Source organism: Toxorhynchites rutilus, chromosome 2 (genome assembly GCF_029784135.1).
Source record: "Toxorhynchites rutilus septentrionalis strain SRP chromosome 2, ASM2978413v1, whole genome shotgun sequence".
Classification (NCBI taxonomy): Eukaryota; Metazoa; Arthropoda; class Insecta; order Diptera; family Culicidae; genus Toxorhynchites; species Toxorhynchites rutilus.
The window spans coordinates 211,268,804-211,293,361 of record NC_073745.1 but is presented as its reverse complement, the minus strand read 5'-3'; the positions used below and the strand labels follow the sequence as shown (position 1 = coordinate 211,293,361).

The window sequence follows — 24,558 nt, the reverse complement described above, 5'->3', positions numbered from 1 at the left end:
CTCTTACGGCTGAAATGGCAACTGTGTAATATACAACAACATTATCGTTAGATAAAAAAATGTACACGAATAAGTTCGGCTCTGTTACGGCTGAAGCCTAATAAAATAAACAGATGGGATAAAAAAATCCTTTATTGTCATTCTCAAACCAAAATAATTAAAACCCTAGCAAGAGATGGAAGGGTCTGAGCCCAAATCGGTGGATTTTGATCCCAGCCACATAAATCAACCGAACTGCCTTTAGCTACTGATGAATATTGCCATGCATTAATTACTAAATCTATCTTGACCTAAATATCTTAACTTAATACTAAATTAACTTAAATGTATTTGAACTTATTTCCTATGTTATCTAAATCTAAACCTATGTTACCTAAACTTATATCAAATCTATCATGCATTTAGAACCCAATCTTAAAGGGTCACCCTAGAATTTTGTAACGAAGATAATTGTGAGAAGAGAACAATTCAGTTCAACGTCCACCACTAGTGGTCTCTGTAAATAGCTAGGATAGGAAACTATTGTTAGAATAGGATTCGATAGTGAAGGGAATTCACTGGAAATCGTTCATGTGCAGTTGACAAGTGCAACAGAACTGCATCAGGCACAACTTGCAGCGAACAAGTGGCCAAGCATCCCATCGTTGCAGTCAACGATTCAACGGATAGTCAGCGTCGGTGTATTCCGCCATTGCAACGCTTCTTCTGGGCCGTCGTTCATCGGTGGTGGAAAATCCTTCGAAAAGGAACGGGTAAGCCCCATCAGCTACCTTCGATCGAAAACTTTTGGGCCAAGATGAAGCGGAATATCAGAGAGGGTTACACGTTGAGCCTCGGATTGTTCTTGCTGCGCTTTTCATACAGACAGTATCAGCATCAACAGTATTTGCACAATGTCAATGTCGGTCCCCGCTCCCAAAGATATTTATTGTTTAAAAATAAAATAGTGAGAAATTCGACTAGAAAGTGAAAAATAGAAAGACATATCGTAAAAAAATCCGAAAACAACCCCGTGTTCTTTTTTATTTTCCTATTTTGTAACTGTCGGTCCCAGTGATTAACGTTTTTCGAACAAAAAAAAATTGTTAGGGGTTGGATCTAGGACACGACCGCATATTTTCGACGTAGAACTACGCAATTATATTATGCAATCCACTTATACCACTTCGAATATTATTTTAGAATGCATCCAAATTTTTGTAATAGATTATGTTCTTTCTTCGTTACAGATGAATATGATGAACGTCCTTTTACGTTTGATATGAGGCCTAGGACTACCAAAGTATGTGAACGGAAGAATAGTCAAACGATCATTGTATTTTACATTTCCCTCTGAACATATTGCACATCTCATGTTTACGTAGTTCTCGAACCGCGAAAGTTCATTCATTTTCCCAGACTTCTCAGTTAAAAAGTACGTTTTAGGGAAACATATTCCGGTCTGCACAACGACAGGCCAGTACAAAAGTACTCAACACCAAAAAATGCCCCCGACTTGCATGTATTTGCAAAGCGGTCTTCCCAGGCACATTAATTTTGAAGTCCGTGTTATAGAAACACAGCTCAGTGGGAAAAAAATACACTCGACATGCATGTTTTGACAAAGCGGATTCCCCCAGGCACATTGAATTTGATGTCTGTGTTAGGGAAACACAGGTACATCTATTCTAAAGTCTGTGTTGGAGAAACCGTAAATCGGGTCAATAAAAACTTGGCGGTTAGGGCGTTTAAATAACGCTTGACATTTAACCGTTATTCAATTGTTCATTTCATGAAAAATAACATTTTATTGATTGTGATAGACGCCTAGAAATATTTCCTACCAATTGATGCAAACATCCTTCCGATCTGTTAAGAAATGTTCGAGTTGTAAGCATTCGAAAAAACCCTACCCGGGTTGGCACACAAATCGGCAGAACAAATGTATGGGAAAAAAGGAAGTTCTTCCAGTTTTCATGAATTTAAACCGTTTAGAGATAAGCGAATTGTAATATATAGCATATCAAACAAATCTTAGAGAATTTCCGATTCGATTGGTATGCAAATCATGAGAATTCGTTCACAGTGAAAATAGTTATTAACGTTAACTTTATTTCATAAAAACGTGACCTGTTTTCTGATTTTGGCACCCTTCCTGAAAGACGTAGGGATATTCTCGGAATATTTAAAAAAATATTTCTAATTTATTGTCTTTTTTATAGTAAATAATCTCTTTTAATATGTTTGTCGTGTTATACCGTCATGTTCATGAAATTTTATGAATTTGCTTATAATTTCCAACAACTTTTCCAAATACATCACCATGGTTAATTTTTTGACTCAAGCGTAACTTTTGGAAAGGGCATATCGCTTTGAGTAAGAAAAATTTTTGATAATTAATATCACAAAAAATATGAGTCGTACCCAAATAGTGTGTTAGAAAGAGTTATAGAGTATTGTTGGCTTAATTTGAAAAAAATATACACTGAGAAGAAAAATTAGTACTTTTTTTTAATTGAATTTTTGCTCGGTTGTTTTAAATCTTTGCACACCAGCAGTGGCTTCGGGTATGCGTTTTTCATGAGGCGTCTCATTAATTAAACGTATGACCTGGTGATACTGAATTGCGTTATGTTGTGACGACCGACGAGATTTTAAAGCTTGTTACATCAAAGTGACTGATTGGTATATCGCGAGGGAAGCGCTAGTAACTTGAGCAATCGTTGCACCAAGTGAAGAATTGCTGTGATTTTTAGCTGAAAAACTTTATCTGGTGGTGATTGCTTTCTTTTGAGCTGACTCTGGATGAGTCCCAAACTATGGAACATTATGAAAGTAGATGAATTTCCCTGATAAACGCAACTATGAACGTTATCACTTTTTGAACATTGAGAAAAAAAAGTTCTAGTATCGTTCTGTTTTTCTTGATTCTTGATTACTTGATCTGGCGGTACAGATAATAATTTTCTAGACAGTTACCTGATAATTTTTTTTTTTGGAACCGTACATTACAATCTGCTAGAGCACCTGGATCGACCTTCAACTTTAATTTTTAACAACACAAGCAAATAAGATGATATCGTGCCAGTGAAAATATTTTTGTTTGTTTTGACATACAACGCGGAACTTCCCTGCTGGACAATTAACAGTTAGCTTATCTATGCAATGTCCGTTTCATAAAAAATAATCCGGTATGATCAGGTTTAAAGTTACGTAACATTTACTTAGGAATATTAAAACACTCATATCGTAGAGGTGTTATCTAGTGTATATCAGCTTAGTATAATAGGATATAACAATAGACAATAAACTCCACCTCATCTTTCCAAAACAACTGTAATTCAAACATCAAATAATTCATGTAACCGTATCATGTCAGGAAGTATCGTGTATGTGATTGATTCAGATTACAGATGATGAACTAAATGTTGGCGGATTTTCGGTAAAATTTATTCTCTCACTTCTTTTTCCATTTCCTAAGCATGCAATTTACATACTTCACCTTTTCATAACATATTGAGTCCCGTGTCGGTCTCTAAGGGAGTAATTCCAAATGAAATCGACAAATGACAAAACATGAGTATTTTTGATTTCAATGAAAGTGTGTATTCCGTTTGGGTTAGAGGAAATATGAGTTTTCCACAGCAATTGGGAATTTTTTTACTCAAGCGTAACTTTTGAAAAGGGCGTATCGATTTGAGTAAGAGAAATCTTTGATAATTTATATCTCAAAAACTATGAGTCGTACCGAAATAGTGTCTTAGAAAGGGTTATAGAGTATTGTTGGCTTAATTTGGAATAAAATACACACAGAAGAATTTTTTTTCTTCTTTTTTTTATTTACAAAATAAAAATTCAATTTGCAATATCCAGAATACATATTTCTTTTTTTTAGGCCTTGAGCACCACATGTCGTAGGTCAGATATTCTCGAGCAAAGTTGGAACACATTATAGGATATCAGCGCTTGACGCCCAATCAATGATTTATGACGGTTCCTTTTCCGCGAGCGATAAATATTTGTAATTTATTGTATTTTTAATAGCAAATAGGCCCTTTAAATATGTTTTCGTGTTATACCATCATGTTCATGGGATTTTATGAATTCGCTTATAATTTCCAACAACTTTTCCAGATACATCGTTATGGTAAAGACATATGTTTAGGAGTTACGTTACGAAACATTCGAAGACATGTGGGTTAATACAAAACGTAGCGAAACTAAAAAATCTTTTTTATCTTAATACAAACTTCAATAAATCAAAAAAATTGTTGGAAATTATAAGAAAATTCATAAAATTTCATGAACATGACGGTATAACACGACAAACAAATTAAAAGAGATTATTTACTATAAAAAAGATTATAATTATAAATTAGAGAAATATTTTTTTAAATATCTCGAGAATGGTTGCATTTAGAAGGAGATTGATAATAACCTTTTTTGTTTTAAATAACATCAGAATTCATAATTTGTGGCTAAAAATGATTGCTAACATAAAAAAACACAAAGTTTCGAAAATTCCTAAATTCGATGTTGCACAAATTTCGTCAAAAATAGTTTTACCATCTTGGGCCCATTTTTTAAATTCTCTAAATGACTTCTATTTCGTATGAAAAAAAAAAAAAAAAAAGAAATATGTATTCTGGATATTGCAAATTGAATTTTTATTTTGTAAATAAAAAAAAGAAGAAAAAAAATTCTTCTGTGTGTATTTTATTCCAAATTAAGCCAACAATACTCTATAACCCTTTCTAAGACACTATTTCGGTACGACTCATAGTTTTTGAGATATAAATTATCAAAGATTTCTCTTACTTAAATCGATACGCCCTTTTCAAAAGTTACGCTTGAGTCAAAAAATTCCCAATTGCTGTGGAAAACTCATATTTCCTCTAACCCAAACGGAATACACACTTTCATTCAAATAAAAAATACTCATGTTTTGTCATTTGTCGATTTCATTTGGAATTACTCCCTTAGAGACCGACACGGGACTCAATATGTTATGGAAAGGTGAAGTATGTAAATTGCATGCTTAGGAAACGGAAAAAGAAGTGAGAGAATAAATTTTACCGAAAATCCGCCAACATTTAGTTCATCATCTGTAATCTGAATCAATCACATACACGATACTTCCTGACATGATACGGTTACATGAATTATTTGATGTTTGAATTACAGTTGTTTTGGAAAGATGAGGTGGAGTTTATTGTCTATTGTTATATCCTATTATACTAAGCTGATATACACTAGATAACACCTCTACGATATGAGTGTTTTAATATTCCTAAGTAAATGTTACGTAACTTTAAACCTGATCATACCGGATTATTTTTTATGAAACGGACATTGCATAGATAAGCTAACTGTTAATTGTCCAGCAGGGAAGTTCCGCGTTGTATGTCAAAACAAACAAAAATATTTTCACTGGCACGATATCATCTTATTTGCTTGTGTTGTTAAAAATTAAAGTTGAAGGTCGATCCAGGTGCTCTAGCAGATTGTAATGTACGGTTCCAAAAAAAAAAAAAAATTATCAGGTAACTGTCTACAAAATTATTATCTGTACCGCCAGATCAAGTAATCAAGAATCAAGAAAAACAGAACGATACTAGAACTTTTTTTTCTCAATGTTCAAAAAGTGATAACGTTCATAGTTGCGTTTATCAGGGAAATTCATCTATTTTCATAATGTTCCATAGTTTGGGACTCATCCAGAGTCAGCTCAAAAGAAAGCAATCACCACCAGATAAAGTTTTTCAGCTAAAAATCAGGAGGCGATCTGGTGTAGTGGTAACATCCATACCTCTCACGCTAAAGGTCACGAGTTCAATTCTCACTCCCGACATTCTTCCAAAAATGGAAGCAAAGTGACGAACCAGCCAAATGTGTTGAAAGTCACTAAAATACAGATAAAAAAAAAAAAGCTAAAAATCACAGCAATTCTTCACTTGGTGCAATGATTACTCAAGTTACTAGCGCTTCCCTCGCGATATACCAATCAGTCACTTTGATGTAACAAGCTTTAAAATCTCGTCGGTCGTCACAACATAACGCAATTCAGTATCACCAGGTCATACGTTTAATTAATGAGACGCCTCATGAAAAACGCATACCCGAAGCCACTGCTGGTGTGCAAAGATTTAAAACAACCGAGCAAAAATTTAATCGTGAGCCATAAAGTTGGTATAAAATGATTACACAATTTCTTTTCATCCTGTGCGCAAACTTTGAATGCTCTGACCGAAACCGTTTTAATGAATGCTGCACAGAGCAAAAAGATGAAAGAGAGCTTTCGCATTTCGCAAGGTCGCTAAATTGTATCACATTATATTTGGGGGATTGAACTTTTTGGCTCCTGCAATTCATGGCAGCCGGCCTGTCACCTAACGGGGTCAAAGACATGCTCTCTGAGGTGCAGCAGAAATAGAGGCACGTTTTGGAACGTTGGCGACGGCGACAGCTCGAGTTGATTACAACGTAATTCAAACGATGTGTGTGTATATGACATGGAAACGTTTCTTCGAAACGAAAAGCGTTTGTTTGTTTCGTTTTAATGACAATTATTTCCTAATACTTGTTTTCACGCTAACTTCATTTTATATCTGATGTTTTCCCACGGCATCACTGACGACACCCGCTTGATGATTGGATGACCTCGGATCATCGATAAGTGGTGACGCTCGGGCGGAAGTATTACAACTTAGCATCAGAAGCTTTTCACTTGGATGAAAAGGTCGGCTTCTAATCAAGGCTGGAAAGTTTGCATGTGAACCGATCTTTACAACTACCGGCAGCCATAACAGGTTTCCGTGGTGATTTCTCGGAAAACCAGTTGAAGCGTTGTTATTTTAAATCACCCGCATTGCAATAAATAAGGATGACTGTGGAGTTTCCTCGTGCCAATAATTTCGATCGTTGTTGTGCGATAATTTCTAGGAATAGCTTATGCGATGTATAATTATAACTATCGGAAGATGTTCAGATCTACTACCACTCGATTTCATTTATCTCTGTTGTTGATTCGATTGGTGTACGATTGATCATTCATGAAGGGGTTTGTTCCATCCTTTCTATTTTTGGAATTTGTGCACAATCGAATATCATTCGTTCGAGTGGGGGTACATGTGTCCAGTATCATCAATCAGATGCCTGGACAGCGAAAGGGACGATTCAAAGGTTGAAGTTTAGACAGAGTCTCGAAAATGACTAACTTTAGTTCGCTTTTAGGTGTGCTAAAGATCAACTAATTCGCCGTCTCTGAATGATAAATTATCTTCCGTTTGCAAGAATATAGGAGGTTGTGCTCAAGACACGGCCGCATTGTTGATGTAGAACTACGCTGTAGTTTAATTCATGTCGCTGGTTTATAACTACGAATATTATTTTATATGCTACGAAAATTTTGAAATAACCACTCTAGTTTGGTCGCCCTGAAATTTTTTTTATTGTATCATTTGACGATAATTGTTTGATCATTCATTCTTGTTCTCGCAGAACAATACATGCTCGCGATAAGCGCAGCTGCTATCCTTAGTATCCTTAGTATCCTGCTTCATTATGATCAAGATTAGCGCAAATGCAATCCTAGTTGGCACGCGAGCTCAAATAAATTAATAACTTAATATAACTTATTGAATAACTTGGTATTCCCCAAATAATTTTTTGGTGCACAACCTTAACACCTACTGCACCATAGCGTCAGTTCAATGCATTGATGACAGAAAACAAACAATGTTAACTGCTTGGAAAAAGATTGAATATTTGCCTCATTACCAACACCCTAGCGTAAATGTTTCCCTGCATAATTTGCAAAACCAAACATTCAAACACGGGAGCAGATACAAATGGAGTTTCAGCGTAGCGATCTTCGCTTTGCGCACTTCTCAACAGAAGCCCTTTCTGTTAATATTTCCAGTCTAGATTAGCTTAGCTGTCATCCTTTGTGGAGAGAGTTTTCCTACGATCCTGCGAAACCAAATCACTGACAAAATTCTAGAACATTATTTTTTTTTGGTGAGCTGACGATAGCCTAGCTTGATGATTCCCCACACAATTGTGTAGCTCAGAACCTTAATGCAATGGCGTCAGGTTGATGCAATGATTGCAGTGCCAGAGACATCAGCGAGTGAGTAATTTTTCGCGTCCACAGCTCAGTTCGTAACGAAGACATGTGATGGCGCAAAACAAGGAAGAATTTTGCTTTGAATACAGAACGATACTGAAAGTTTGCCTTCCTCCCTTGCTTGAGACTTTAAACTTATTCAGTTCATTTGTCTCTAACCTTCAAACTTTACTTTATCCAAACTTTACTTTATCCATAATATTACTCCTCCACCCCCATTGCCTTGAGAAAGGCATTCGATCCCTCGCCGTCCAGCTCGCCCAGCAACGATGTTGTTCAGTCGATTTCCTCACGAAGAATGAAAGTTTGCCTCAGCGAAATCCACTGTTTATACTCTAGGCAAATACTCACCTTCTTCTTTTTTTCCTTTATTTACGGAGACTTTACATCTTACGATTTCCCCTTCGTCGCTCGTTATTGACAGCTCTGTTCGGGAAAGCACACACATGGATAGAACGAATGTATGAGGAAATGGGAATGCTTCCAATTTTCATCAATTCAAACCATATACGTACTATAGGATTGTAATGTATAGCATAGCAAACAAATCTTAGGGAATTTCCGATTAGTGTGGTATGTGAATCGCCGAAATCCGTTCGCGGCAAAAATAGTTGTTAACGTTAACTTTATTTCATAAAAACGTGACCTGTTTTCAGATTTGGCACCCTTAATGAAGGACGTAGTTCTACGTCAAAAACTGCAGGGAAAGAAATAAGGGTACTGTCCATTTTAACGGAAATTCAACACCAAGCTTCAACTAGTTGTTTGATTAGCGTTCACAACACTTGTGTGCGAGCCACCCCGAACAGAAGTATTCAATTTGGGACGTTGATTTGCTTTTCAGTTCCTTTCACAACACCAACATTTTATGTTTTTGAATACATGTCTCTGCAAAGAGAAAAAAACACACTTTTGTGTGGGAATGCATGTGCGTTTGTGGTTTTTCGTTAGCCTTTCTTCAAGATCGAGCCAGAGCTAATTATCTGATTTCAAAACACGAACGGTGAATACCAAACAATCACTAGACGCGTATTATCTACACTAATTTAGGCCTTGAGCACCACATGTCGTAGGTCAGATATTCTCGAGCAAAGTTGGAACACATTATAGGATATCAGCGCTTGACGCCCAATCAATGATTTATGACGGTTCCTTTTCCGCGAGCGAGCTGTAATGATCTAGTTTTTTGATTGATAGTTGTAATTAGGTCTGTGCACAATTCCTGTGTTCCAACTAGATTTTGAAATTCAATAATTGTTAAAGGAAATAGTCAAAAACACTGAAAGTGCGCTCGGCGATTGACACAAATACGTGAATTGAAGTAAATTGAGAATACACTGAATGAAGTTGTAAGTGGTAATACAATCGTTGTGGTCAGTGGATTGAACTCCGAATGCTCAATCATACCACCAACCCATACTATCAACAACATAAAAATGAGATGAAATGCGAGATACGACACCTGCAGTCGAGAACAGCTGTTATGAATGTGATGGTTAATGTGGTCATACAGAATAGGTTATTTTATTACGAAAAACGAGAAGCACATTATTTATGTGTCGCAATCAATGATTTATGATGCTTATAATGATCAGATGGAGCATGAATTGCCGATGTTGAACGCTGTACTTGTTGCAAATTTAATCTCTGAGGAGGTTACAAATCATGTGAATGAACAACCCAATCGAATGCTCTGACAGAATAGAGTAACTAAAATCTCGCAAGCTGACTAAACGAATATTTCACAGTTATTTTAAACTTGTAGAAACATGTTCTTCAAATTCTCATACTCATTCTTATAACCTTCTATACTTGAATCGTACATCTCACAAAAAATTATTTTCACGAGTTGAAATTGTTACTATTATTTACAGCTCATAAAAAACATGTAATTAATTAATCTCGTGGATGAATGAATCGATTTTACACAAGCTTACACAAATCAGTTTTATAGGTACTGTGAACAGAAAACTGCCTCATAAAATTGCCATAAAACTTATTGCCACTCAACAAAGCGCTAGTTGTTGAGAAGATCAATAATTATTACTTTTATCGTGGGTTTTAATCAGTAAATAATTGTGGTCCCTCAAGCATCGGTTTCGAGGTCTCAACATGAACTCAAGCACAAAAAAAGAAGGGGAGGAGGTGATATTTCACTTGCGATACGCATTATTATAACTCAAATGAATACTTCGCATCGTTCGTTTCCATATCACGCTTCTGACAGGATCAATCATCAAATTGCTATTGCTAAACTGCATCGCATCGGCTTCAATTGATCACTACTGCTTTGACTGAAATCGTATTTGACTAGTCGAATGATGAGCGTTAAAATAGGTGATTTTCGGCCTGATTCTGCGTGGCGTGTGAGGTGTGATGACACTTGTCACTTATGTCACACAATTCCACCAGGCGTATGCCGTGAGAAATCTCACTTGAATGAACTCTCACCGCATTCGCGCTCTCAAATATACGTGACGATTGTCACATGAACTGGGATTTCTAGGTGACAATCGTCGACATGTCTTGAGGTGTCGACAGCGCATAAAAACAAATGAAAAATGGAAGAGGATTAATAAGTGTCTTTTTGGGTCGTATAGAATCGATAGTAATGATATTGTATGTACCAATAAATTCGATTTATCTTCAATTTTCACAGTGCGAGTGACGAATTGTAAGTAGTTTGTGAATCTGTTATCCCTCAATTGGACGCATAAGCACACCGGAATTATTTCCATTTCATGAAATCTATTTATTTTCTCTAAAATATCACATGGATCTTGTGGTTCATTTATCTAGCCGCGAGTCCACGTCACCGAACTGCATATCCATTTCAGAAGCCGTGGTATACGCCGGAGCCGGAGCCAGAGCAACTATTTAACACTGAGAGCGCAGAGAACAGCAGCAACTACGACCAAAACAAACAAAAATATTAAAATTTACAGGATACAATCATCCGTTTCACTAAATTTAAAACAAATGCCTGCAAATTCGGCAGAATGTCCTGATACACAACAAATGTTTTATGCTAACAACAGGCCAAGTTATATCAGATCTAAAGGGTGTGTCACATCAAATTGCATCACGGAAAAAACGCTGTAGAAATTCGCCCAGTAGACCGATCCTTTTGAAAATTTTAGACAGTAAAATAAAAACTATTAAACAACTTTTGGCATTTTCTTTTTATTCTTACTTCGAGCCCAAGCCCGTATGGTCGCACCTTCCTCTTTACCCCGTCCATAAGGTTCTGTACAACGTCAGGTTGTAGTTTTGTTTGAACAGAAATCCATTTTCTCTTGAAGTCCGCCTCCGATTTGACAACTTTTGGGTTTTTCCGGAGGGCCTGCTACATAATCGCCCAATATTTCTCTATTGGGCGAAGCTCCGGCGCGTTGGGCGGGTTCATTTCCTTTGGCACGAAGGTGACCCCGTTGGCTTCGTACCATTCCAACACGTCCTTTGAATAGTGGCACGAAGCGAGATTCGGCCAGAAGATGGTCGGGCCCTCGTGCTGCTTCAATAGTGGTAGTAAGCGCTTCTGTAGGCACTCCTTAAGGTAAACCTGCCCGTTTACCGTGCCGGTCATCACGAAGGGGGCGCTCCGCTTTCCGCAAGAGCAGATCGCTTGCCACACCATGTACTTTTTGGCAAACTTGGATAGTTTCTGCTTGCGAATCTCCTCCGGAACGCTGAATTTGTCCTCTGCGGAGAAGAACAACAGGCCCGGCAGCTGACGAAAGTCCGCTTTGACGTAGGTTTCGTCGTCCATTACCAGACAATGCGGCTTCGTCAGCATTTCGGTGTACAGCTTCCGGGCTCGCGTCTTCCCCACCATGTTTTGCCTTTCGTCGCGGTTAGGAGCCTTCTGAACCTTGTATGTACGCAGGCCCTCCCGCTGCTTGGTCCGCTGGACGAATGAACTTGACAAATTCAGCTTATTGGCGACATCCCGGACCGAACTTCTCGGATCACGTCTATACTGCTTAACTACGCGCTTGTGATCTTTTTCACTGACGGAGCATCCATATTTGCCGTTCTTCACCTTCTGGTCGATGGTTAGGTTCTCGAAGTATCGTTTTAGTACTCTGCTGACCGTGGATTGGACGATTCCCAGCATCTTACCGATGTCCCGATGTGACAACTCCGGATTCTCGAAATGAGTGCACAGGATTAATTCACGACGCTCTTTTTCGTTCGACGACATTTTTCCAAATTTACGAAAAATTGACAGTGAAGCATGGCAAACGTGATCTATACACTCTTATCTGATTATAAGCGAAAGCTGAAGATATAATTCCTAAAAATTAAATTTCTACAGCGTTTTTTCCGTGATGCAATTTGATGTGACACACCCTTTATAGATACGGTACTGACTGTAGCAAAACAAATATCTGACCTCTCTGAGCGAAACAAATAAAATTCTGGGATGCCAGATGTTTTTTTCTCAAATATATGCGATGAAAATCTGAAATATTTGTAAATATGTGCTAATGTCTGACATATTGCCCAGCTCTGTTTACCATCTTCTTCTTCTTTCTTCTTCAATGGCACCAACGTTCCTAGAGGAACTTCGCCGTCTCAACGTAGTATTACTTGCGTCATTTTTATTAGTACTTAGTTGAGATTTCTATGCCAAATAACACGCCTTGAATGCATTCTGAGTGGCAAGCTCTAGAATACGCGTGATCACAGTGCAAGTCGGAGGAAATTTCTTTGACGAAAAATTCCCCCGACCAGAACGGGAATCGAACCCGAACACCCGGCATGTTAGTTATGACGCTAACCACTCGGCCACGGGAGCACGGCTCTGTTTACCATATGGAATCAATAATGTTTTGTCACAATTTTAAACAGCCTGCAGCAGGAATAAAAGGTTGTGACAAAAGTTAAATGTCGGCAAATTCGTGAACATATGTGCAAATGTGGCATCTCTTATCAGATTTGGCAACCAGCAGAATGAACGCCTTGTCACTTGCTGTTCATCCTCTTACATACATTAAATGAACCTCTCACGGCATCCGATACGACTGTAGGAATAGAGTGAGGAGAGTTGCGTGATGGTGATGTAACAATTGTCATCTCACCTCACACGCCGCGTAGAATCAGGCCGTTTATATCCTCCGCTCTCGACGTCACATCAGGCTCGATTTAAGAGTATTCTTCAGTTGTTTGGTATTCATAGTATCAGAACAGCATACTAAGAGTTGAATCCGTCCAGAGTAAATTTGTCCGCTATGCATTACGTTGTCTTCCCTCAAAAACTGATGATCAATGTAAGCTTCTGGGGTTGGATCGACTATGCGAACGAAGTGATACAGCTAGAGTCATGTTCATATAAGAGCTCATCCAACAACATCGACTGCTCTGAATTGCTAAGTTATGTTAACTTCAACGTTAGAAGAAGGAATTTCCGAAATCACGCCTTTCTCTGCCCACCAGCCGCGCGCGCTAATTACGCCTATCGATGCAAAATGGCCTTTTTTGTGCCGTTCAAGCAACATTTCGGACATGCAAAATCGTCGTTCGTCATCTCTCGCTTTCAATTCGTATGGAATACACTCTCCTTGCTTTTAGATGTACAGTGATGGACACTAAAAATAATTCACCTCCAATTGAAATCAAAGTGTTTCAAACTTTCCGGTACTCCAACCATTCCAGCCTCTGACATAAATATAATATTCGTAGCTGTTTAGTCAACTTTTCGTGCGTAGTGACGTGTTATTGACGCTGAGGAAATTTCCGGAAAATGGGTGGAAAACAAATCTCAACACAGGTTCGGAATTTGATTGTGCGTGACTTCCAGCGTAAGGAGTCTCAACGAAACATTGTTGGGAAGTATGGGGTAAGCCGTGGTGCGGTTCAACTGGTCATTCAGACGCATCAGATGCTGGACAGCGTGACAGCGATGGATTGGGAAGAGGACCCGAATGTAAGACTGATGCAAGAACAGACACGCAAATCATCCGGGATGTAACCTACGAACGACCATTCGGGCGACTCCGAGTGTTGCGGAAGAGCGATGAGGGCCTCCAGGATCGGCATCTACAGCCGACTGAAGCACGTTGCCGTTCTACGCTAGTTTCCCATGTTCCAAAATCAGTAACTAAAAAAAATGCAATCAGAGTTTTCTATCATATTTGTCTACCAGAAGCTTCAAGCATTTCAGTTTAGCAATACACCGGGTTTTTATAAGCAGTAATCTATTGTCTAATGTAGTGGCGGTCATTTTCGTGTACATGAGAGAGAGAGAGAAAGTAAGAGAGAGAGAGAAAGAGAGAAAGAGAGAAAGAGAGAGAGAGAGAGTAACGAATTCGTTTTGGGGGAAGTCATTTCAAAATGCATACATTGGCTTTTTTTTGAAGGTATAGGAAAATTTCTTATTTTACCGAGGTACGATGGTTTTGTAGACGAAAAGTAGTGCAATGAGCTTTTGACCTTCATAAAGAAATTTCAGTATTCATGAAAAATGAAGGAAAACCGGCTGGGAATTTCAGAACGTGGAGCGGATGGCATATTTAGTTTTCCTGGAGGATATCACAAGACAAACGAAAGATTTGAACTTGGACCTTCAAGGTATAGGTAAATTGGAGCACAACATGAGCATCCAGATCAAAACACTCGAAAATCCGGTTCAAACAAGTTGCAAAATTTTAGATGGAACATATTGAAAAACAGTGTGATTTAGAGCTGCGTAACAAATTTGAAAATCATGATCTGTTGGATTTCTACTCCAGGTTTGTTCCAGAAGCACGATGTCTAATAAAATTTGTTTATTTTATAGCTCCTTTTTTCGAATCTACATATATTTGTGAGCAATTGTTTCCTTTATGAAAGAAGTGAAATCAAAATCAAAGAACAATATCACTGATAGTAAGTTGAAAAACTCGCTTCGCCTCATTATCTCTCAAGCTTATTTAGATAAAATGGCTCAAGAAAAGTCGTCCGAGTGAAAACGAAATGGCGTTGAAGTATGATCGTATTTAAGGATTTTCTATGTTGATACAAACAAAAATATTGTAGAACCTTTTTTAAACGGGATACCTTATTCACATTATCTAGTATAGCGATAAGTTCTATCATTGAATTCGCGACTGCTCTCAGTGAAGAAATTTTGAGCGAAGAAAAGTGGAGACACAGCAGTCGTGTCGTTCGATAGCCCCCTTCACACTCGCCAATTTTCGTGGCCCCATCAGTATTTGTTAGCTTACACAGCAACGATAAAGCTCGGTCTGTACGAGAAGCGTTATTTGAGAACGGAGAAACGGCAAAACAGATCGGCAAGCTGCTGATACCGTTTCCTAACAATGAACGATCCGAGTTCCGTTCACTACAACAGTGCAAAGAAACAGTTGAAGTAAGAGAGGCCCAAAACGAGGTCGTCCGAGGTCGGTATGATTGTGGATATGCCCTTCTCAAAAATCAGTCGAAATGGTTGTGGATGAGACTTAATATGAAAATTATCAAATCTGCTTTTTAATGGTCATTCACCAACAATGAAATAGCATAATATAAGAAAAAGGCTGAACGAAAACTCTTACGCCTATATGGCAACTGTGTAAATGTGTACCATATGCAATGGTATAGAAGGGAATACTCTAACGCCGAAAACATGGCAACTGTGTAATGTGCTAATTATAGATATGATAAACATGTGACATGTACACGATTGAAATTCGGCTCTGTTACAGCTAAAATGCTAATGAGCCTAAAATAAACAAAAGGGATAAAAAAAAAGAAAAAGGCTAATTTAATGCAATCATTTGTAGTCCTAATTCAACAATGCGGTCCAATCTTGGACACTACCTCCTATGTTTTTGTCATACTGAATTGTTTGTAGATTTCATTTTAGAATAGATTTGAAATATAATTAAAAATTAATTTAATTTTCAAAAGCTTATAATGGGTGAATCCGATTCGGCACTACGAAAGGGTGGAACGATTAAAATTTGGTGAAAGAAAAATGTGTGTAGTTTGATTGAATTTTTCATTTGAAACTCATATTTTTTTCTGTCAGTAGTTTAATCAATATCATACAAAGGAAAAATACTCATTCAAATTCAAATATTCATACCAAATACGATTTCATGGCATATTTTTTTGGATAACATGATTTTGGTACTCAAAGAACTCAATGAATACATATTGAGCACTTTACATCCTTACATCTACATTTTTCCGTTCAACATTTTGCATTGTCTTTCCAACAGCGATAAAAGAATTCAAATATTGCGAATTCAGTACATCTCATCATTAATATCTTTCGAACACTATTTGCAAAAAACAAAAATAGCTTGAACTACTATCGACCTGTTCCTAATGTGAACCATCAATCCAAACGATTCCGAAGCTAGGAGACGCTTGATGGTGTAATGTGTGGTGAAACTCGCTGAGCTGTGGGATTGACGACATTCAATAGTTCGAGTTAAAGAGTTCAGAGTTTAAAGAAAAGGCAAAAGGCAAAAAAAAACTGATCAACCAATTTACAAATTCTTAAAACTTGTTTTCTACTGGAAGATATCTGTTTGAGACCGGTGGAGGCTAGGAAATTGATTGACGTTTCCTAAAGCACATTGATGAGGAAAGCTTGGCGGTAAAACTACGATGGTTTGGATTATTTGAATTATGTTATGTACACTCGTATAGGGTGGGCTGCTTATCATCATCATAGTTTGATAAAGACACTTCAAACACCAAACCCCGAGAGTTGTTAAGGAAACTATCACACAATTAATATGAGATGTGTTACATCACACGTCGTATGGCTGATGCACCTCTATAATCATTTGTTCCGGTCGATTGTGCAAAAATGGGCTGAGTGACATTTCGTTAAAGGATGCTGAAATGGGTCGATTCAACGCTTACAATTAAAAACGAACGCTTTTGTTTTCGCGAACTTATTGTTTTATCTGAAAAATGGTGGAAAATATATTGATTTCCACAGCTCAACAACTCAAATCCCGTATAATCAGATGTACCAAAAAAGTGGATCTCAAGGTGGTCCAAACCATGATGGCGAGGATTCCGGGAATCTTGAGGAAGATTGAAGATGAAGGGCCACTATCTGTCTAATTGTTTCACACCTCAAACGCACATTATATGGGCTTGTGAAAAAGCAACAAGAAACTGAATTTAAAAAAAAATACCAAACGTGTTTTCATTTAGTCCCGCTACTTATGACTCATCCGTTAGAAGCAACTTTAATGCAAAGTTGACTGCAATTGATGAAGTACTCATATGTATCACTGACTGTTTGTTCGTGTTTATGGACCGGTCATTTTTAAGGGTATCCTCCCCAAACTAGCAAACTTTAAATTCCAAAGTTGAGCGTCAGCTGTGAAAACGGGTTCTGGCTACTGCTGGTTTGTTGGCTCGCGAGTAAAAAAATGCTGTGTCACTGTGCCTGTCTATTCCTAGTATTTTTGCACAATCTCAGGGAAACCCGTCCGATTTCTCTTTCGAATGGGTGTGTGGTCTAATCCTGTTTTGATTCGACGACAAACATAGAAGTAGTATTCCAAATTATGTTAGCGGATATCGAAGTTGGTTACCAGTGCGAATCTATAATATTCTTTCGGATCCTATCATAAAACCGTTACGATCCGGGAATCGTATATAGTTTGTCCCCAATAAATCTAAGGGGAAGTGGGGACAAATTGGTCATGGGGGGCAAAATGGTCAGCTGCTTGTTTGGTAGAATAACTATTGACTATTGAAACCGTATTTATAGTCACCTTATGATTGAAGAATTTAATGACTTTCGAGTCACCGTGTACTTCAGTAGAGCTGTCAAAATATCAAAATATGAATAAAAACAGAAATTGCTCTCTCGATAGCCATTGGACCGTAATTCTGAGCGCATGGTATCTAAGAAATTTCACGTGATATTTAGTCAATCTCGAATCTCGAAAAAAAAATTATCAAAAATCGACATTCTGGGACTAACAGTAAATCTCGACGAGTAATGCAATTTTAAGACATTTGGCACGAACAATTTTTTTGAAAACCCCGATTTTCGGTGATCTTTCGTTTCTAAAAAAACTCAAACTTTTACGTTTTTCGATTTTCAAAAAACTCAATCTTTGACCACTTTGCGCCACTCTTCCTTAAGTCCGACTGAGCTAATATTTGGCATAGGGTGTTTTTTCGAGGTGGTGAACATTTTTATGAGGTAACTTTTTGAAATTGGAGATGACCATTTTCATTGGCACCCCAGTGACCACTTTACATCGAAGCAGGAAAAAAGTTCAATTTTTCACATTTTTTCCTAATGATTAAAAATGTACTATTTTAAATTTTAATAGTAAAAGCCGAATGCTATCTTGAACAACAATGAGTTGAACTATAATATTTTTCGAAAAACGGGAATTGAAGCGGTATGTGGACGCTGGAAATGAGCATATTCCTTAAGGTGACCACTGTTGTTTCTTCTCCTGGTTCGTTGGTTGGAAATAAAAGGCAGGAACAATTCTCCACAAAGGTCTTGAATTCGTATATTTCCTCTTGAATTGACTGGACGGAAAACCAAACTAGACCGTTCTCTTGAAACGATTTTACTAGAATAATAAGTAACTATGCAACTGTGTTGCTACGAAAAAATATCACCTACTATGATGTCAGTTTTCAACTCGTATTAATGATGCGTATTATAAAGGTCCGCGTAGAATTAAATCTAACATGCTACATTACCGGCCCCCTTGAACTAGTTTCAATAATTAAATTTTACAATAAAACATAGATGCTTTTTACTTCAAATTCAAAATCTATGGAAGCACTGAAGTCCTCGTTGATTGTTGATCCATCTCATCAAAGGGTAGAGGGCAAATTCGATTGACTGCCCGTTTATATACTCCTGTCGCCGTCTTCACTGTTACTACTCGAACGACACCGTCCGAACCTGGATGCAATCCGATGATTCTCGCCAATGGCCAACATAGGGGTGGTAGGTTGTCTTCTCGTAGCACGGTGATGCTTCCGATTTGGATTAGGTTGATCGGAGAGTTCTTTGCAGCGACCTGCAGCTGCGTAAGATATTGCTTGCTCCATCGCTGCCAATAACGCTGGAACATTTGCTGTGTTTGTTGGTAGTGGTCAAGGCGGTTTGTGGGTATTGATATGACATTAGGATCAGGGAGGGCTTTCATGGCTGAGCCAATCAAAAAATGCGCCGGGGTTAGCGCTTCAAATTCTGTGGGGTCATCAGATAAGGGAGACAAGGGACGTGAGTTCAATGTAGCGGTTATCTGAACTAGTAAGGTGGTGAAGTGGTCGTAACTTAGCTGCTGGAGACCGATCTCTTTCTTCAGTGCAGTTTTTACGGAACGCACAGCGGCTTCCCATAATCCTCCAAAGTTGGGAGCGCGAGGTGGAATAAATTTCCATACGATTCCTTGCTGAGAAAGCTCGTTTCGAATGGCGTTACAATTAATCTGGTTATTCAGCAGTTCATAAAGTTCTTTGAGCTCATTGCGGGTCTCAGAAATTTTTTTCGCATTATCAGAATGTATTTCTGCAGGTAATCCACGGTAGCCTATGAATCTTCGCAAAACGGAAAGAAAACTAGGGGTGGATAAATCGCTAGCCACCTCGAGATGCATTGCCTTCGTCGAAAAGCACACGAATAATGCAATATACACTTTTGTTGGAGCTGCGTTTCGGCGTGCCGGTTTCAAATAAAAAGGTCCACAATAATCAACGCCAGCTATTAAGAATGGTCGTCCTGGGCATACGCGACCAGTAGGTAACTGTCCCATGGGCTGCTGAATGGGCGTTGGATTGATCCGGAAACAACGAATGCATTTTCGAAGTACTGTGTGAACAGCCCGCTTACCATGTATGGGCCAAAATTCTTGTCGTATTTCGGACAGCGTGAGTTGGGGACCACTGTGGAAGTTCTGATAATGAAAGAATTGTATAACGAGATCCGTAAATGGATGTAAATGGAAATGGAAATGGATGAAACAGCGGGATGTTTAACCATGTAGCTTTCATTGGAAAAACGAAGACGTCCACCAACTCTGAGGATTCCTTGATTATCCATAAATGGAAATAATCTATTTAGGTTAGATTTGCGGTCTACTCGTTGCTGTTGTTTCAATGACTTGAGTTCATTCGGGAATTTTTCTGCCTGTGCGATCCGAGTTAACGCCATCTTCGCTGATTGTATCTCATCAGGAAACAGAGTAGTTAAAACTTTCCTATCATTCGGGTTTCGACAATTATAAATAAATCGAAGGCAATAAGCGACAATTCTTAACAGAGGAGGTAATGAAGAACGCAAACTGAATAGCTCATTGGGAGGTTCCGCTGCTGTAACTTTGTGAATAACCTTACGAAGTTCCAAATGCTCTTCGAGAATACTGCAATCTTCAGGTGAATTGGGCCACGTATCTTCATTATTCCTCAGCCATGGTGGTCCTTGTTTCCACAAATGACTGTGTAGAAAATCATCGATGGTCATTCCGTGTGAAACCAAATCAGCCGGATTTTCTTTTCCAGCAACATGTCGCCAAGAATGTGAGTAAGTGGAAGTTTGAATAACTGATACTCTGTTGGCTACAAATGTTTATAATGAGTTTGGAGGAATTCGCAGCCAGTGTAACACAATCGTACTATCGGACAAAAATAAGAGCGCACACTTTCGAATGAGAGAGCCTTTGTTACTTTTGAGTGCAAAAGAGCAGCTTCCTTGGCAGCGCAAAGTTCAAGTCGTGGTAAAGTCTGTCTTTTGAGCGGAGCGACACGTGACTTTGATGATAATAATTCGATGCTGACATTTCCGGTTGTATCTGTGGTGCGTACATACAGGCAAGTACCGTAGGCTACGATAGAAGCATCAGCGAAACAGTGAAATTGTATATCAACTCAATTTGAAACAAACGCAAATTGTTGAATCTTCAATTCCGAGATTTTGGCCATATGTGAGTAGAATGTTTTCCATTTCTTTTCGATTTCGACTGGGACAGGCATGTCCCATCCTGAGTTGAGCAAAGCGAGCTCTTGCATCAGTATTTTCGCAACGTTAATAACTGGTGAAATCAATCCCAGCGGATCAAAAAGTTTGGCGATAGATGATAAAATGCTTCTTCTAGTCCATGCTTGCTCGCTTGCTGTGATGTCATAATAAAATCGTAATTGGTCTACTCCAGGTTCCCAAGTGATTCCTAGGGATTTCACCTTTTCCTCAGGACTTACATCGAAAGACACTGTTAAGTTTATGCCAAGTTGTTCTGTCGGGATGCCAACTACAACTTCTGGCTTATTGGAGCACCATTTGCGTAAAGTAAATCCGCCTTTCTTCATTAGTATTCCAAGGTCTTTCTGGAGCTGGATGGCTTCGTCTATGCCGGATGCTCCACCAATATAATCATCAACGTAAAAATCATTTAGTATAGCGTTAGTAGCTTCCGGGTATTTTGATCCTTCATCTGCTGCAAGTTGATGTAAAACACGGATCGCTAAGAATGATGAAGGTGTCAAGCCATATGTCACCGTTGATAGTTCAAAAACTCGTATGGGTTCCATCAATGAGAATCTATAAAAAATGCGCTGCAATCCGGTGTCATCAACGTGTACTAATACTTGTCGGTACATTTTCTCCACGTCGCTAACAAGTGCTACTTCATGTTTCCGAAATCTTAGAAGTAGACTGAGGAGTGCATCCTGTATTATAGGCCCCTTCAAGAGTGCGTCGTTTAATGAAAAACCACTATCCGTGTTGGCTGAGCCATCAAAAACTACGCGCACCTTTGTCGTCGTACTGCATTCTTTGAATACCGCATGGTGCGGCAAATAATGAAACTTCTTAGTACATGTTTCCATTGCTTCCTTCTGAAGCTCCTCTATTGTTATCTCTTTCATGTGCCCAAGATCCAAATAATCTTGCATGAATGCATTGTATTGCGAACGTATTTTTGGATTCCGTTCCAATTGCTTTTCCATTTTTTGCAAACGTGTTAAAGCCATTGCGCGAGATTTGCCCACCATATGATTGAAATTAATATGCTTCGGCAGACGTACGACGTACCGACCTTTTTCTGTACGGCTGAATGTTTTCAGAAAGTGGTTCTCACTATCTTGTTCCTCCTTTGACCAAGCCGCTCGCTCCTCATTATTTTCGATCTCCCAAAACTTCTGTAACTGTATATTCAAGTTGTCCGACGCTGTCGCCAAACAGCAGTTAACCACGTTACTTCGCGCATCAGAAACCTTTCCTGTAACGATCCAACCGAATGCTGAATTGATTAGCATAGGCAGCTCCGGTCCCAACGTCATCCGTTTCATCTCTTTCTCGTACAATATTCGATAAAAGTGCTCTGCTCCAATGAGAAGATCGATCCGACTACTAACGTTGAAAGTCGGATCAGCCAACTGAATACCATTTGGAATCTTCCAATGTGCCACCGGTATATGTGCCGATGGCAGCTCCGACATAACCTTTTGGAGAACCAGAAATTCCATCCTCATTGAAAAATCCTGTACTCTTGAACTGATAGTACTGGTTACCAAGAATCTCGCTCGTGTTTCCGAGTGACTAATACCACTAATCTGCACGATTATCGTACGTCGCTTCAGGCCAAGTATCTGACATAGTCATTCGCTCATAATGTTTGCTTGTGAACCGCTGTCAAGCAATGCTCGTGCCAACTGTTTCCCTCCGTATTGGTCCCGTATGACCAGAACAACCGTAGATAAAAATACACTTGAAATGATACCGCCTTTGGTTCTTACGTTGTATGATCCAACAGCTCCTTGATCGTCAATTCCTTCTTTCTCGTACTCAGATTTAATCTCGTAAGTTGCCAAATTTGTTGCTAACGTCTTGTCGTTATGTTTATTTTCCCATTTGTCAACCGGTTTGTTATTATTTCCGATACCGCCATTGTTCGAAGAAAATCCTGGATGAATCAACGAATTATGCTTCTTCCCACAATCTCGACAGCTGAATTTTGAGCTGCAATCACGCACCCAATGCCCAGACTTTAAGCAATTGCTGCATAATCGTTCACTGTTCACGAACTGCAACTTCGCCTTCAGTGTAAACCCCATGAATTTGCTACATCGTCCTAGTATATGCGAATCCCCACAACAACAGCAGACTAAACCTTTCTTGTCATTGTCGGTAGCGGAATGAACTACGACCCTTGGACGTCTAACTTCCAGCATCTGTAACAAATTGCCTCTCATCTCGACGTTCGAGGAAACAGCTTCCAACACCCTTGTCCGCTTCTCCAGAAAAGTCACCAAAATCGTGAATGTCGGGTCCTTCGTTGAAGCCGCATGATCCTCCCACAGCTGAAGCGTTTTCACATCCAATTTGGAGCACATCCAGTGCACTATCATTGCACCCCAATGTTCAGTCTTCTCCCCTAGCTGATCCAGAATCTTTAACCTTTGTTCAAATTCGTCGACCAGAGTATGAATCGCTGATGATGACTTCTTCTCCACCTTTGGGTACTCCATGAGCGCCTGCAAATGCCTTTTCTTCAGGAGGTACTCATTAGAATACCGCTTCGCGATCGTATTCCACGCAATCGCATAATTATCGTTTGTTAGTGCGAGCGACTCGATGAGTTTGGCCCCTTTCCTTTTTTTTTAGTGCTGACTTGAGACAGTGGAACTTCTGAACTTCATTAAGGTCCTCCGACTCGTGGATTAGTGACACGTATGTTGATTTAAAAGACAACCACCCTTTATAGTCACCGTTGAACTCCGGTAATGAAATCTGCGGCAGTCGTACTCCAGCGTGTGCTCCTACAGCGTGATTGTTTCTAACGATAGTGTTGTTTAAATCTGGAACCTCCGTTTCTCGTGGTAACTTCTCCAGCAGGGCTGCCCTTAGTCCGTAGTACAGCTTCTCGAATTCCGTATATGATTCGTTACAGTCCTCTTCATGAACGTCCTTTTCATCCAGCTCAGCGATATCGTCCTGAATTTCTTCGAATTCGCCAAATTTTGCCTCTATTTTGTCCAGTCTTGACTGAACTTCCCCCATGTGAATATTTGGATCGAAATCATCCAGAAATTTAACGTGTCGCTTCAATGAAGCGATAATGCGCTCCCGCTTTTTAACCCTTTCCTTAATTTTCTTCTCACTCATTCCCACAACCACTGAGGCCTGTCTCAACAAGGCCTTGTATTGAATTAAATGCAGCTACCACCGGCCCCCGTGTATTAGAGACCACCAAATAATCGTCGTCGAGCTTCGAAATGATTCTGTTGTCCAATGAATGCCGTAACAGGCAACCAACAATGCAGATTGTGATGCAGCGAAATGCCACCCAATGCAAGAAACTTCCTCCAATTTATTACTCCAAATGTACTTCCGTTGAAGTACAGCACACGACGTATGACGTCGTGCTTTCCAGCCATTGATGTGATTCCAATTCCTACGTTGTGTCCAATAAATAGATGCAATAAAGGGTGTGTCACATCAAATTGCATCACGGAAAAAA

The 24,558-nt window shown here is 39.0% G+C and overlaps 2 protein-coding genes across 2 annotated transcripts in view; both read right to left on the bottom strand.

The window, feature by feature from the left end:
• The window catches only part of LOC129764218 (clavesin-2), a 58,057-nt gene that overhangs the window by 16,264 nt on the left and 17,235 nt on the right, over positions 1 to 24,558 (bottom strand). The window lies entirely within an intron of this gene.
• Positions 20,969 to 22,564, bottom strand: LOC129766643 (uncharacterized). Its single transcript, XM_055767222.1, has one exon. It carries the CDS (start codon positions 22,562 to 22,564, stop codon positions 20,969 to 20,971), a length of 1,596 nt encoding a protein of 531 aa, XP_055623197.1.

Bases quoted from the DNA above. Each gene is read 5' to 3' on its own strand.
- LOC129766643 (XM_055767222.1), bottom strand. From the start codon at position 22,564: ATGGAATTTCTGGTTCTCCAAAAGGTTATGTCGGAGCTGCCATCGGCA.